This window comes from Tachysurus fulvidraco, chromosome 11, assembly GCF_022655615.1.
Source record: "Tachysurus fulvidraco isolate hzauxx_2018 chromosome 11, HZAU_PFXX_2.0, whole genome shotgun sequence".
Taxonomy (NCBI): Eukaryota; Metazoa; Chordata; class Actinopteri; order Siluriformes; family Bagridae; genus Tachysurus; species Tachysurus fulvidraco.
In genome coordinates, this window is record NC_062528.1 from 10522632 (window position 1) to 10537662 (window position 15031).

Below are 15031 nucleotides of genomic sequence, written 5' to 3' on the forward strand. Positions count from 1 at the left end.
GATACGTGAGCAGCCACAAGAAAAAGAGGTTTCAGAGATATAAATATAAATAAATACATTTCAGGGATGCTATATATAATTTCATGTTGGATTCATATTTACAGCAAATAGACAGGTCTATTGCAAATATACTTTGGGCAACTGTGTTCATTAAAACAGATTACTCAAAATAGTAGTTTGTCTAGATGTCAATAACGGTTCTAATTTGTAAAGCTTTAACACAGATGTAAGAGTAAACTTTTGGCATTAACTATAGACCCCCACAAGCATTTATAGCATTCATTCAAAATTAGATTTGTGCAAAGTTTGTAAGGTGAAAATGACATCATTTGGTTTAGCCACATGTACATTATCTTTTGAGAAACTGGAAGTGGCCAAAACAATGGAAGCTGTGCACCTGCTTGCATCAGCTTTATTGGTAAATTCAGTTAATTGTTCTGGGATTTGCAGCTTTTCTGTAGTTTAACACAGCTACTAATTTACCAAGGTATGCCTAGAAAATTATATAAACTCCCCAATATCACCACTGAGTGGTACTTTATAGTAATTCTCTACTGTGAAAATGCTGAATTATGCAATTTCCCAGCTCTACTGAGAACATGACTATCAAGCAGGTCAATATTGAGGCAGCTTCTCAGTGTATGAAGTGTTGATAATGCAAGCATATTACTTCTACATTTTGCATTTAATGCTCTATGTTGACATAAGTCTTTTCTCATGGCTTGGGTCCAGTGGCTATTTAAAGCTGGGTGAACTGTATTATTCAGAGGGAAGTAAATAAACCTTTTGAAAATTCTTTGTCTGTGGCCAATGAATCATAGGGAAATCATATACAAACACCTACAACCACTTGAATCAGTTCTGATATAACCAGAAATTATATAATTACTAGAATGTATTCCAGAAAACCAAATAACACAAAGGAGCTATAAAAACAAGTCTAGGAGAAGGTTTTGGAAAAAAAAATATCAATCATGTTTTATTGATAAAAATACCACATAACTCCAATGAACACAATTATTAAAAATGGAAAGAAAATGTCATACAGTAGGCCATCCTTCAAAATCAGTGAAATGAGGAACAGGGAATTAATGGGAGAAGAGAGTGATGTACTGATGTGGAATGAGGTAGTATAGTAAATAAACAGAGAGTGTCATTTTGAGCTAAATAAAAATTGATTCCTGAGTCAAGATGAATATTAGCAGGAATGAACAAAAACAAATGCAAAACATAAAGTAAAAGAATCACTAATGTAATATGCATAAATATCCTATCATTACTTTGATGCTTATAGAGGAAGTCTTGAATGCCATTTGTGTCATATAACCTAAGTGGTAAAATAGTATGCTTTTGTTATAAAATAATCCTGTTGGTAAAATAGTCCTGGTTCATGCACATGTCAGATCAAAAAAAAAAAAAAATCAAGCATAGAATTATGTTTTACTTTGCTATATTTACTTTGCTAAAAAAAAGGTTTCAATATGTCAAATACAGAAAGGAAATCTAAAAATATGTTATTGAGTAACACCGTGAGTAACTAAAAGGAGGCCAAAGAAACAAAACTGCAAAAAAGGCAAGAAAAAAAAAACAGAGATGAAAAACGTAATGAATTAGATGAATTACAGACACCATTAGGGGAACATGACACTAACCTCGGGCATCAAAAAACTCATCATCAGAGCTATCCATGGATTCTTGGGTGATGTTATGCATACACCAGTGGGAAGTGCTGTGCTTGCGTAAAGTCACTACAGGGAAGAAAACAGAAAAATGATTAAGTGCCTATATAAATAGCAAGGGTGTTGGATTATTGTGGGTCAGACAGTTAATGCAGACTGAAATAGTGCATTCAACAAAAAGCAAAAATTATCTAATTAAAATGCAAAACTTAATAACAGAGATTTACAGAATCTTATGAATTCATTAGGCATAAAGTCTATAGGACACCAAATCAATTTGTAATGGGTTCCGAAATTGAGGGTCAGGGCAAACATCAAAGGTCCCTGTTGTTCTGATCCACACAAATCAGTGTTAATAGCCTTTTAAATTAATGACAGAGAAAGATAATAGTGTTAATTAAAACAATAACAATGGGCTCAATTTTCATAAAGGTGTAGGTTTAATTTGCTTATGCTGGTGTTTTGTTAATTTACTGGGTCAGAAGCCTTTTCTTTTGCCATCGAACTCAGTTGCTATTTCAAATCACAAGAAATAAAAGTGGGTAAAAAAGCACAACAGGGATTGTGAAATTCTAAATGTTTTACAGCCTGTGGTCTGGTCTGAAAATGAACTTCAGTCCTTAGCATCGACACTGACTTGAGAATGTTGTCCATTGTCTAGTCTGATAGCATTTCTTTTTTTTTGTGCACCCCATGTCAAGTGATACTTTATATTAGAAAATAGCCAGACATTTAAAGTGACAACAAATTTAACAGCAAAGAAAGTAAAAAGGAAAAAAAAATAATGTTTACTAGCTATAGTACCACTATTAGTCTTGTGTGATATAATGATTTAATTGTCTCTACACAGTATGACACTGTCATGGTAAACAATCTGACCTGCTTACCTTTATGCATTAGCAGGCATAAAATTCATCATCAGTGTATGCTAGATTAACTCCTCAGTAACACTGAAATCATTTGTTCAGGTATTTTAAACAATCAAATGTTAACTAAGAAACCCTTTCCCCCAAACTCATGCATACTTTTCATGAAAATAAAAATGTTTATATTCACACCTTACAGGGTTACAGGGTTTTACTATTGGTTTACTGTTTGCGTTCCAAAAATGTGGAAGTTACAGTATAACAGCAAAAGGGGAAATAAATCTGGAAGAGGATGTTCAGGTCAGGTGATCAGGTGTTCACCAGCCTTTGGAAATGTCATGTAAGTTCATTGTTTTTCAATAAGCACATTGCGTACCATTTGTTGCAGCTTATTAATTTCTGTCAAATCTTGTTGTCTAGTCTTACAAAGATCATTCTTTTGTGATCTAACCCTAACCCTAACAACACAAAAGAGTGACTTAGATTAGTGAAAGAAGTATCTCAAGGTGGAAGAACATTGATTGTTTTCTATATAGTTTAATTTAGACTAACGGAGTCAGAGCTGTGCTGGTCTGCTCACAGTATGCTTTCAGGGAGATTATACTTTCTGGTGAAGGAAATTTAATACTATTTCATGCACACAAAAAAGTCCACAGTTATAACACTCTATGTCCATTTGAAATGAAAAAACTCTGAAAAAAAAAATCTGAAAAGACAGCTATCCTTACATTGTGCTGTAAATTGGACAAAGATGTTTCACAAAAATGTTGATGCTTAGGCAGTCTCTTGCTATTGGAGGCAGTGGAAGTGCTGTTTCTTTTCACAATATAGCTTGGTTTGCATGCATGTTTTCATTCCGTCTAACTCATAGATATAAAGGAAAAGCGATGAAATGTTCTAAGACAGTCTTTGTTTTCTTTTTAATAAAATCTAGAAGCAAACATTATATTACATTATAGCAAGTTAGGAGATGGGACCAAACACTGGAAAAAGGGTTCATGCTGCTTTTATTTGAACTTTAGTTGAACCCTTGAAAGCATAAGCAATAGAAAACAAAAAGGGGGCAAGCTGTACTTGCTTCTCTCTGGAATAAATAACTGAAGTGAGAGTATGCTATTAAAAAATAGTGGTCACACAAGCTGTGTGCTTCTTTTCTCTGACATTCACTAAATTCCAGGGGTTTCTTTACCACGATGTGAAGTGGGCGTGTTTCTAGAGGTCTTGGAAAAACGCCCTCTTTCAAAAAAAAAAAAGAGCATACCTATGAAGGATAATGAAGGACAAAACAGTCATACAGGTAGATTTTATATTTTATATCTATTATGCTTTATTATCTTACAGTTAAGCTATTTTCGAAAACAAATAAACAACCAAAAAACAACGGTTAGGGTTAGGGCTAGATTATCAAATAGGCCACGCCTACCCAATGACGCAATATCTGTTACGCTGTTTTGAAATCCCTGGAAATAAGTGCATCCCGTGCTTCTCTTTGCTCCATGATCTTCAATTCTGACTGCCCACACTGAACATGCTAAATGCTGTAAATGTAAATGTAAATGTAAACATGCACCCAGAGCCGATCCTGACCTCCCTGGGGCCCTAAGCAAAATACTGCTAAGGGGCCCTTGATCTCTGATGGTTATTATTTACTGAGGGATGTGCATTCATATTGACCTGGCATTATGCCCATTCCAATGTAAATCCATTGGTTTCCATATTGCATTAAGTTTGTTGTAACACATGGTTTCTCTTACCACTGCAATGCTGATGATACACAACTTATCTTCTCTTTCCCACCCTCAGATACCACAGCTTCTGACCGGATCTCACCATGTCTGGCAGAAATTTCATCATGGATGACTACTCATCAGTTAAAGCTCAATCCTAGCAAAAATGAACTGCTGTTCATCCCAGGTGATTCATCCCCAGGTCATCATCTTGCTATATCCTTGCACAATGATCTGATCTCCCCTTCAGCCACAGCTCGCAACCTTGGGGTAACCATGGACAATCAACTGTCCTTTTCCTCTCATGTTGCTAATGTGACTCGCTCATGTCGGTTTCTTCTCTACAACATTAGAAGGATTCGGCCATTTTTGTCCACATGGGCTGCTCAGGTACTTGTTCAGTCTCTTGTCATTTCTAGACTAGATTACTGCAATGCACTGCTGGCAGGTCTACCTATTAATGCAATCCGTCCTCTGCAAATGATCCAAAATGCAGCTGCCCGGCTTGTTTTCAACCTGCCAAAGTTCTCGCATACCACCCCGCTGCTGCGATCCCTCCACTGGCTTCCGGTAGCTGCATGCATCAGATTAAAAACACTGCGCTATCACGCTACTTTTTGTACTGGTCCCCACACAGATGTTGCTGCTGGAAGGCATGCGTGTTATTTCTTGCACGATTGCACACGCATATGAACGCATGTCCACGCGCGGCGCAGTTATTGAGCTGCCATTTATAAACACCGTTGCTCTTAGGCGTTTATTCACGCAAATGTTCACGCAATAAATTGTTGTGTGACAGACAGGCCAAGAGATGCACTAGCAGCACTGCACAGCTAATTTAGCTAGTCAGATAGAGACTAGAGACAGAATCACATCAACTTAACTTTACTGTTATTTGCTCTTGCTGACATCAAATGTGAAGAGAACACAAGTTTACCTGATTGCTGTTCTCGCATTTCACTCTCACTTTGTTTCTTTTTTCTCTTTTCATGGCCAGATGGATAGCTCCGCTTCATATTGTCATCTACACAGTAAGCATTAACACGCGCTATAAAATGAGGCAGGTGGAGGAGGGGCCTTGCGTAATTTGCGAGGCCCTACGCAAATCGGCTCTGCATGCACCATAAATAGAAATAGCATAAATCCCACAGACTGAATTTCAAATTATGGCAATAAGAGAACAATGGTAATATGTATATTGTTAAAACTGGATAAAGTTTTTCCACTCAAAAACGACAACTGTAATAATGTTATCTGAAAACGGTAACATAAGTTAAATACTTGCTTAATAGATTAGTGAGGCGGTTAGGTTTAGACGTTTTCAAATGATATGGCAACATTTAAGTGCATGCTCCTGACTTAGAACCATTTAGATAACAAGATTGTAAGATAAAGTCAATCCATTTGAGTCTTTTAATTTCACTCCTATCGGGAGGTCTGAGCTTCTAGAAGTGAGGACCATTAGACATAACAATCAGCTTCTCTGCTAAACAACAAATGGCTTCTCAAAAAAAATGCACACACACCAGACACACACACACCTTCAAATATGTCACCTCTATGATTGTGTTTCCCCACAGCATATGTGCAGTGTGGCTGGTAAACACTCCCATCTGGTAGCGCTCCGCCTGAAGTGGCACTCTCCACTGTGAAATGCTGCATATGGCCCTCTAACCCTGAAAACATCGAGGTGCTAATAAAATGTTCAAGTGCGCTTACTGTACGTTTCAAAGACAAAAACATCGTTACACTGCATTCTTTAGTTTGTTACTATTTTTGGAAGATACTATTTTTGGAAGAGAATGCAAAGTAGAACCAAGTAACACATAAAGTAACGTACACAGGAAGCATGCGGACTAAATGACTTTAAGATTTGGGTTGGGATGGATGTTGGGGGGCTATTGAGACAGCAGCCCAGCTGGGAAGTAAAAACAACTATAAATTTGATTACATGGTCACAGCACTGAAGGAATTCAAACTGAGCTGCTTGAAATGGGTTTGGGTAGTTTACCAGGAAACACAAAAAATGGTATATAATATTAATAGAGTATACAAAAATACTCAAGCTTGGGTTAAATTAGGGATTTAAAAAAAATGTGTTGCTACAAAATAATAAAGCTGTCATAAGATGATACAAACTTGCACATAACAGTATAAACTGATTCTAGTTTTCTAAGTTAATAGTTTTGAATTGGAATAACCAACAGGTTCACTTGAAAGGCTTTATAAAGTGCTTCTCAACCCAGTCCTCAGGGCTCTATCCTTGTGTTGTGTGAAACCAGTTGTTATGGAGCCGCTGTTCCAGAAACTGTCTGAAACGCTGATCTCACCTCTTTATTCTGTGATGTGTATTGTGGAAAAATCCAATTACTGTTTTTAACTACTGACAGTGCAGTTGTAGACACCCAGTTTGAAATGTAAATAATAAATATAAAGACTACAAGCTTCAATATGGTTAGCTGTATTCATCTGCTAATCTGTAACTAGATTTTTAAGGAATTACATCAAAATCATTGCCTAAAGCTAGTCCGGTTTCTGCAGGCATTTCACACAATTAGCATGGATCTCAAAACTTGAAAAGTATGTTCAACTCTGCTCTCTTTATTGTTTTATGCATCTTTGCAAGAACTGGACTCTGGGAATGCTATTCATGAGGATAGATTGGACTCCACAGTTCTCTGCTTGCAGCAACAGATCTTTTTGGTGGGTTCATACCATGTGTGGTTACCAGAGGTGGGTAGAGTAGCCGAAAATTGTACTCGAGTAAAAGTACTGTTACTTCAAAATAATATGACTCAAGTAAAAGTAAAAAGTAGACATCCAAATAATTACTTGAATAAGAGTAAAAAAGTACTTGGTGAAAAAACTACTCAAGTACTGAGTAACTGTTGAGTAACGTCTGATTTATTTTTTAACACAAGACAACAATCAGGCAGACAAAAATACAAAATAATCTTTAGGCAAATTGTGGCTCATCCAATCAATAAAATAAATTGTAATTTATTTAAATTAATTACAAAATAGATTAAATTAAAATAATTCAGGTAAATTCAAGTACTTAATAAATAAAATAAATAAAATAATAATAAATAAAAAATAAATACGCACAAGTAACACAAATTCCCAAACCATTATACTTTTTTACCAGGCAGAACTAGAACGAGGCAGCCCATAAATTCTCATAAACTGTGTGTGTGTGTGTGTGTCTAGTGACAGAACAACAGAAGGAAACACACACATTTCATACCAGTCATGCTGAAGAAAAAACTGCACACCGGTCAGCGTAAAACATGTGTGTGCGTGTGTGAAAACATGCAGAAACAGACTATTTCACCAAAAAATCACTCAGTGATGTCACTATTAAGCTTCACCGTCTGCATTGCCGACGGTTTGTGTCGCTAACTAACCCGTCCCGCCGCTGAGATTGAGTATGGTAACGTGACGAGACTGCACAACTATGTTTGATTGGTGAAACACAGTCACGTGGTAGAGCCTTAGCGGACGTTTCGCTCTCTGTCAAAAAAAAAAAAAACATTAAAATTGATGCGTAGAATACCAAAGAGGTAAAAAGAAAAGTAACGAGTTCATTGTAGGCTAATGTAGCGGAGTAAGAGTACAGTTTCCTCTTCACAAATCTACTCAAGTAAAAGTAAAAAGTATAGTGATTTAAAACTACTCCTAGAAGTATAATTTTTTCAAAAACTCAAGTAAATGTAACGGAGTAAATGTACCTCGTTACTACCCAACTCTGGTGGTTACTGTAGAAATCCATGCTGCAAATTTCATGCCTGTGCAACTGATATCTGAAGCCGAAAATGGGTACTGCCTCAGCATTGATCATCTAAAAGATGCAGCATCTCCTTAATGGAGTACCATGATGCTATGTCTTTAGCTGCAACCAGGGGATTTCAAGTAGACAATTACCTTTGTAGATGAATCAGCTCCTGCCTCACCAATGTCAGAATATGTGTCTGAATTGATTGCCCCCTTGGTCTCCAGACAAATTGAACACCCATCCCCTACCATGACGTATAACTCTACAAGGAGTTACAGTGTTGTTTACAGAACCATAGCTACAAAAGGAAATAGCTCTCGTTCTTACATTCTCACAGATATATCTAAACAGCAGTGTCTGAAGCAGTCATGAATGGCTGTGGGATTGTTTGCTCGCTGTCTTTCTTACTTACTCTCCATCTCCTGCTCACAAAAGACTGCAGGGTAGTGGCGAACATGGACCTGCTGTCTGTTATTGCATCCCATGGAAGTCTATTTTTAGCTCAGTACTACATCCAAATGGTTGTGCAAATTAGGCAGTGCACACAAACATTTTAGAGAGAACTGAAATGGATTGTTTGATTTAAAGCCCTTAAGAACGTTGGATATAGTGTTACCTTATCGATCCCAAACATATATACTATATATTAAAATACTATATACAGTGCATACATTAATATAATAAACACTTTGTTAAACAAAAATCTAAATAATTGATGAAATGTGATTCCATTAAAACAATAAAGGTTTATACTAAACATATATGTTGCTGATTATATGACATGAAATATTTATCTGACTAATTTATTTATCTCAAGACTGCTTCAGTTAAGCTGTATTAGAACCTTAATAAAATATCTACACAAACATTGGTGTTCATTATGACACCATATTGCATTTGCATTGGGTCTGAAGGATCATTAATTGGTGTCTCTTGTCATTGAGTCTGGCACAAGTGAAAAAGATTTGTAACAAAGGTCTACATATGCTTTACTCTTTTAACCTAGGCAATTTAGACATTTGAGAAGTCATTCACATCACCATAGCAACAACAGAAAAAAAGCAGGAAACACAGCATGTTATTTTTAACTCTGCTTTTGATGCCCTGTCAAAGTTAGTTGTTGTGACTAAAAAATTGTGACTATTAGCACATACTGTATTTCATTATAGCCTAACAACACATTAAAGGTCATTTTATCTCATTTTTATAGAATATTATATTATATTATTTATATTATAATATAATTAAATAACACCAAAATCTTCTACATGAATTTTGGTTTCCATATTACCTATAATTAATTTAATGCATTTACTGGAAAACCATGCTGCTCACACTGATAATGGTATTTCCTATAAGGGATCATGGAAACCTGAAGTATTCTATGTTATTATAGGTAGCGTTAGGGTTAGGGTTAGGGTAAGAGTACTTCACTAAAAGAGTCATACAATAGACACGTATATTTATATTATCAGGCTTTTACCTGTCACAATCGTCTGCTTTGATGTTTTACAAAAAAAATGAAATGTTCAGCAAGAAAACATTCTTTTTAACCATCACAGATGTGCACTCGCCCATGTGTCAAATTAATTGTGTTTTTTGATACTTGACTACATTATGACAGATCTGATAAAGAATGATTGGCAGAAAAACAGATGGCTATAATTTATTGTTGGAAATCCTGTTACTTTGTAAATGAAAAACAAACAAATCTCCCCACAATTATCTATCCACATTTCTTTCATTTTAAATACACCACATCAATCTGTTATAAAACAGCAATATTTCTATATTGCTTATGTGTGTTTGTGTGTGTTTGTGTGTGTGTGTGTGTGTGTGTGTGTGTGTGTGTGTGTGTGTGTGTGTGTGTGTGTGTGTGTGTGTGTGTGTGTGTGTGTGTGTCTGTGAGATGGGAACAGCCCTGTAATGAAATGAACTGTGGATATGGAACAGGCTGTTAGCAAATACCCTTGATACAGCAGCAGATAAAATGCAACATAAATGCAATATAGTGCTTAAAGGTAACTATGTTATATCAAATGGTTGCTATGAAAGATCACTTTCATTATTTTATCTTGAACATTCAAAGGTATAATATTTAAATTCACGAACAGGATTCCATCTTCTCTTACAAAGCTTATTTTGTTCTCATACAAAAATACTTGTGAACACTGAAGAACATCCTGCTCAGGCAAAGATTTTTTTGGTAAGTCTCAAAATTGTATGCATACACCATGAATTATGCTGGTCTCATGCAACGTGCCAACCTGCCAATTTTTCAGTGCAAGAACGCTGTAGAGAATCATTAACCAGTCAGAATGAAATGTTCAATGAACTTTCTCCAAAATAGTCTCACTGAGGTACTAGTGGGCAGTTAAAAGTAACACATCACCTAATTATTTAATATTTATGCTTATTTAATTTAAAATAAATCAATTGTCAAATTATTAAAACTACATCAACTACATCATGTGTTATTTACTTAAGCAATACCAAAAAAGATGTTATACACAAGATTGCAAACGTCTGTCAGGATGCATGTCATAGATTAGATTACAGAAAGGTTTATGAGTACATTCAGAGTAATAAAATGTACTGCAATTTTAAAAAAGCTATTAAACATGACTCAGCTGAATATTCAAAATTATTTGTCAACCTTAAGTGTAATTAAAGTATAATCATTGAAACAGGATTGAAACAGGAAAGTAAATGCTACATTATTAGTCAGTTAGTCCTATGAACAGTTTTACTTAATCCTTCATTGCAGCTAAACTCAATATTAAGAAAAGTTCCCTTATAGAGGTGTAATTACAAATATAGTGCACTAATGATGTACTAATGCTGGTCCAAAATACTGAACTCTATAATGGTTTCGACCACAGAGTGCAAGTAAAAGGTTGATACTGTTGACACTGAATTGACCCACCTGGAAATGAACAAAAGCTGTGCATTATAGGCTTAAAGGCAGCAGATGTGGACAGATGCACGCTGCTAAACAGGTCTGTACGATGCTCAATGAGCATCTAATGGTGATTATACACAACATGGCAAACGTATGCTTTTTTTTTACTTTCTCTGGTCCCTCTGCCATTGTGAATAAGACTTTAGCGTTGTGGTAGCAATTTCTTTTGTTAAGCTTAATATTGGTTTATAACTTTCGGCACAAAACCAGATAGAGAGGACAAGAAAACCTCAGAATGGTAAGAGAGGTTCAGGAGAACGTCAGAAACTTGTGTGTGTGTGTGTGTGTGTGTGTGTGTGTGTGTGTGTGTGTGTGTGTGTACATACACATTCCAAACAAAAGCACAGCAAATCTACACAAAATAATGAATTCTGAGAAAGTTTACCTTTTTGTAAATCTGTCTGAAAAAAGAATAAATGCCTACAGTATCGTGCTCTTAAATTTTGGGACTGAATAATGCTATGAAGCATTACACTATCTGTAGTTATAAACGACGCTGACACATCATATTGTACACAATAGAGACTGTCTATAGAGAATGTCTGCAAACTACCAGCCGTCATAAACTATTAAAACAACAATGATCTGATGGTATACATGCCATGCAAAGCAAACCCAATGACAGCCCTGTCCTGATTGTCAGGTATGTCTCATAAAAATCGTGTCTCATGTGCATAATGCATATCCTCTTGTGAATCTGAAGTCCCCTATGTCCACTAAACCCAAGAATTCTTTTTGTACTGCTCCTTGGCTTTCAGGTGTGCTGCGCAACAATCGTAGAAAGCTAAGATCATCCGAGAAAAAGTTGAAGAAATCACAACTTGATGCAGCTCTTGATTCTTACCGAACACCCCTTGCCAAGTTCTCCTCAGATGTGACTTCTGCCAAGACTTCCTTTTACAAGAAAAAGTGTGAAGCTTCCTCACATGACCCTCGGAAATTCCACAACATCATCTCCTCTCTGCTCAACCCCCCGGCTCCTCCTCCTTCATCCTCCCTGACTGCAGAAGACTTTGCTTCTTTCTACCAGGAGAAGATTGAAGAAATCTGCCGGACCTTCACTTCAGCCCCGACTGCACTTACAACTCAGAGTATGGATTCTCCTACGCCTTCGTTGTCACATTTCTCAACTGTAGCAGCAGAAGAGATTTTACAACTCATCCAGTCCGGCAATCCTACCACCTGCCCATTGGATCCACTCCCTTCCACTACAGTATGCTCCAGACCATGTCGCAAGACCTTCTGCCCTTCATTACCGCTATCATCAATAGATCCATAGCATCTGGTCAGGTACCAACTACTTTCAAGAGAGCAAGGGCAAATCCACTCCTAAATAAACCTGCTCTGGATCCATCAGACATCAGTAACTACAGAATGGTATCACTTCTCTCGTTTCTTTCAAAAATCCTTGAACGCATTGACTATCTATCTATCTCTCACAGAACAACCTCCAAGATCCCAACCAGTCTGGCTTTAAAGCAGCTCATTCCACAGAGACAGCCCTTTTGGATGTCTCTGAGAAACTACATGCTGCTAGAACAGCCAAACTGTCATCCGTCCTTATCCTCCTTGACCTTTTAGCAGCGTTTGATACGGTCAACCACAAGACTCTCTTATCCACCCTCAGAAGTCTTGGGATTTGCAGATCAGCTTGGGAATGGTTCGCTTCCTACCTAGAAGGACGCTCATATCAGGTAACATGGGGGGAGTGACATCTGCTCCATGCAGACTCTCCACTGGTGTCCCACAGGGCTCAGTACTTGGTCCTCTTCTTTTCTCCCTGTATACTCACTCTCTTGGTGAAGTTATTTCCTCACATGGGTTCTCTTACCACTGCTATGCTGATGATACACAACTTATCTTCTCTTTCCCACCCTCAGATACCACAGCTTCTGATCAGATCTTACCATGTCTGGCAGAAATTTCATCATGGATGACTGCTCATCAGTTAAAGCTCAATCCTAGCAAAACTGAACTGCTGTTCATCCCAGGTGATTCATCCCCAGGTCATGATCTTGCTATATCCTTGCACAACGATCTGATCTCCCCTTCAGCCACAGCTCGAAACCTTGGGGTAACCATGGACAATCAACTGTCCTTTTCCTCTCATGTTGCTAATGTGACTCGCTCATGTCGGTTTCTCTACAACATTAGAAAGATTCTGCCATTTTTGTCCACACAGGCTGCTCAGGTACTTGTTCAGTCTCTTGTCATTTCTAGACTGGATTACTGCAATGCACTGCTGGCAGGTCTATCTATTAATGCAATCCATCCTCTGCAAATGATCCAAAATGCAGCTGCCCGGCTTGTTTTCAACCTGCCAAAGTTCTCGCATACCACCCCGCTGCTGCAATCCCTCCAATGGCTTCCGGTAGCTGCACGCATAAGATTCAAAACACTGATGCTGGCCTACAAAGCCAAAAATGGACCAGCTCCCTCTTACCTCAAAGCCCTCATCACTCCTCGCACTGCACCCCGCAACCTCCGATCTACCAGCACTGCTCGACTGGTTCCACCATTTCTCAGGGTAAGAGGCAAGTATAGTACAAGACTCTTCTCTGTTCTGGCACCAAGGTGGTCGAATGAACTTCCCCTAGAGGTCCGGACAGCTGAGTCACTGACTATTTTCAAGCAGCGGCTGAAGACCTACTTATTCTAGCACTTCTTTTCCTATCTTTTGCATTATAATAAAAAAAAAAAAAATTAAAAAAAACTGACACTTTTTCATTGTAACTTTGAACAAATGTTTCAAACTCATGGTATCTTAAGTATGTAACCTTGTGAGCCAGCATTAATGTATTCAATGCTAGAGATTTAAGCACTTATGTACGTCGCTCTGGATAAGGGCATCTGATAAATGCTGTAAATGTAAATGTGACTCCAAAATAAGGCCTGTTTATAAACCATTTATAAACTGCATCTTGCCTTAAAATGCTCTTCTAATCTTGCTAATTTCTCGAATATAACTGCTTTTCTACTGTTTAAAGGGAGAAACGAGAGAAATATTTTAAGCAAAAAGAGAACAATCAAAATCACCACAATGACTCCAGAAATCTGTGCAAATGTACTTCATGCATAATCCCCAATAATCTGAATTAAGAATAAATTTTAACCTATGCTACTTTTATCCCACTGACTTAAATAATACATCGATTCAAGCCGTTCTAGTGTGTGCGAAATCAAAGTTTGTGAACAGTAAATCCTGTTTAAATGCTCAATGAGCACGTGATTAGTATTGACTGCGTGTTAACTGCACGCATTCCTGCACATCAGAGAGGAAAAGTAGCGCGCGCTGCGGTGACTATTTCTACCTGTTAACGAAATACAGCATGACAGAATAACAACACCGAGGCTGCGTATAAAAAGGGTAAATGCAACTGGGACTCACCTTTGCCTTTTGTTTCTTTAGCCATTTCGCAGGTGTGTTTGTGTGTTTCCCCGCCGTCCAGAAGACAGGAGACTGTCAGTTAGTTTGGACGGCGCGCACGTCTCAGTGCAGCGGGGAAGCAGGTCTGTAGAGACACAAGCCACCTCAGACCTCCACACACTAATCCCTGTTTCTGGATGCTCAGCGCATTCTGCCTCCAGGGAGTCATGAAACACGGCTTCTGCTGAACACACACGCACGCGCTGGGTTTACTTGTGCAGTCTTTTGCGCCGACCCTCTCCAGCGCGCGCGCGCGCGCGCGTGTGTGTGTGTGTGCGTGCGTGCGTGCGTGTGTGTGTGTGCGTGCGTGCGTGCGTGTGCGTGTTGTAGTGCCTTATGTTCGACTGCCTCCAGCGGCGCAAGCGACTGCTCGTCGTTTTTACTACTGTGACTCTTCGCAAATTCAGATTGCATCATGTCAAAACACAATCTTCGTTATGTTCAGGATTTTCATGAAGAATCAAGACTGTAGCATCCAGACTGTAGAGGGCATTCCTTTGATATCCAGCAGATATCATAGAGCACGAACAAGTAGTAATTGCATACTACTGTTTTCTGCTGCCTTGACCTGGATTGAGGTTTATAAAGCTAATTT

At 37.9% G+C, this 15031-nt stretch overlaps 1 protein-coding gene across 2 annotated transcripts in view; it reads right to left on the reverse strand.

The window, feature by feature from the left end:
* The window catches only part of pitpnm3 (PITPNM family member 3), a 49021-nt gene extending 34319 nt beyond the window's left edge, over nucleotides 1–14702 (reverse strand). For both annotated transcript variants that reach the window (XM_027147982.2, XM_047820505.1), the window contains exons 1-2: nucleotides 14398–14702; nucleotides 1653–1748 (exon numbers count right to left, since the gene is read on the reverse strand). In XM_027147982.2, the coding sequence (XP_027003783.1) occupies nucleotides 1653–1748; nucleotides 14398–14422 (121 nt within the window). In that variant the 5' untranslated portion in view covers nucleotides 14423–14702. The remainder of the gene's footprint in view (nucleotides 1–1652; nucleotides 1749–14397) is intronic.
* Nucleotides 14703–15031: the final 329 nt, after the last annotated feature.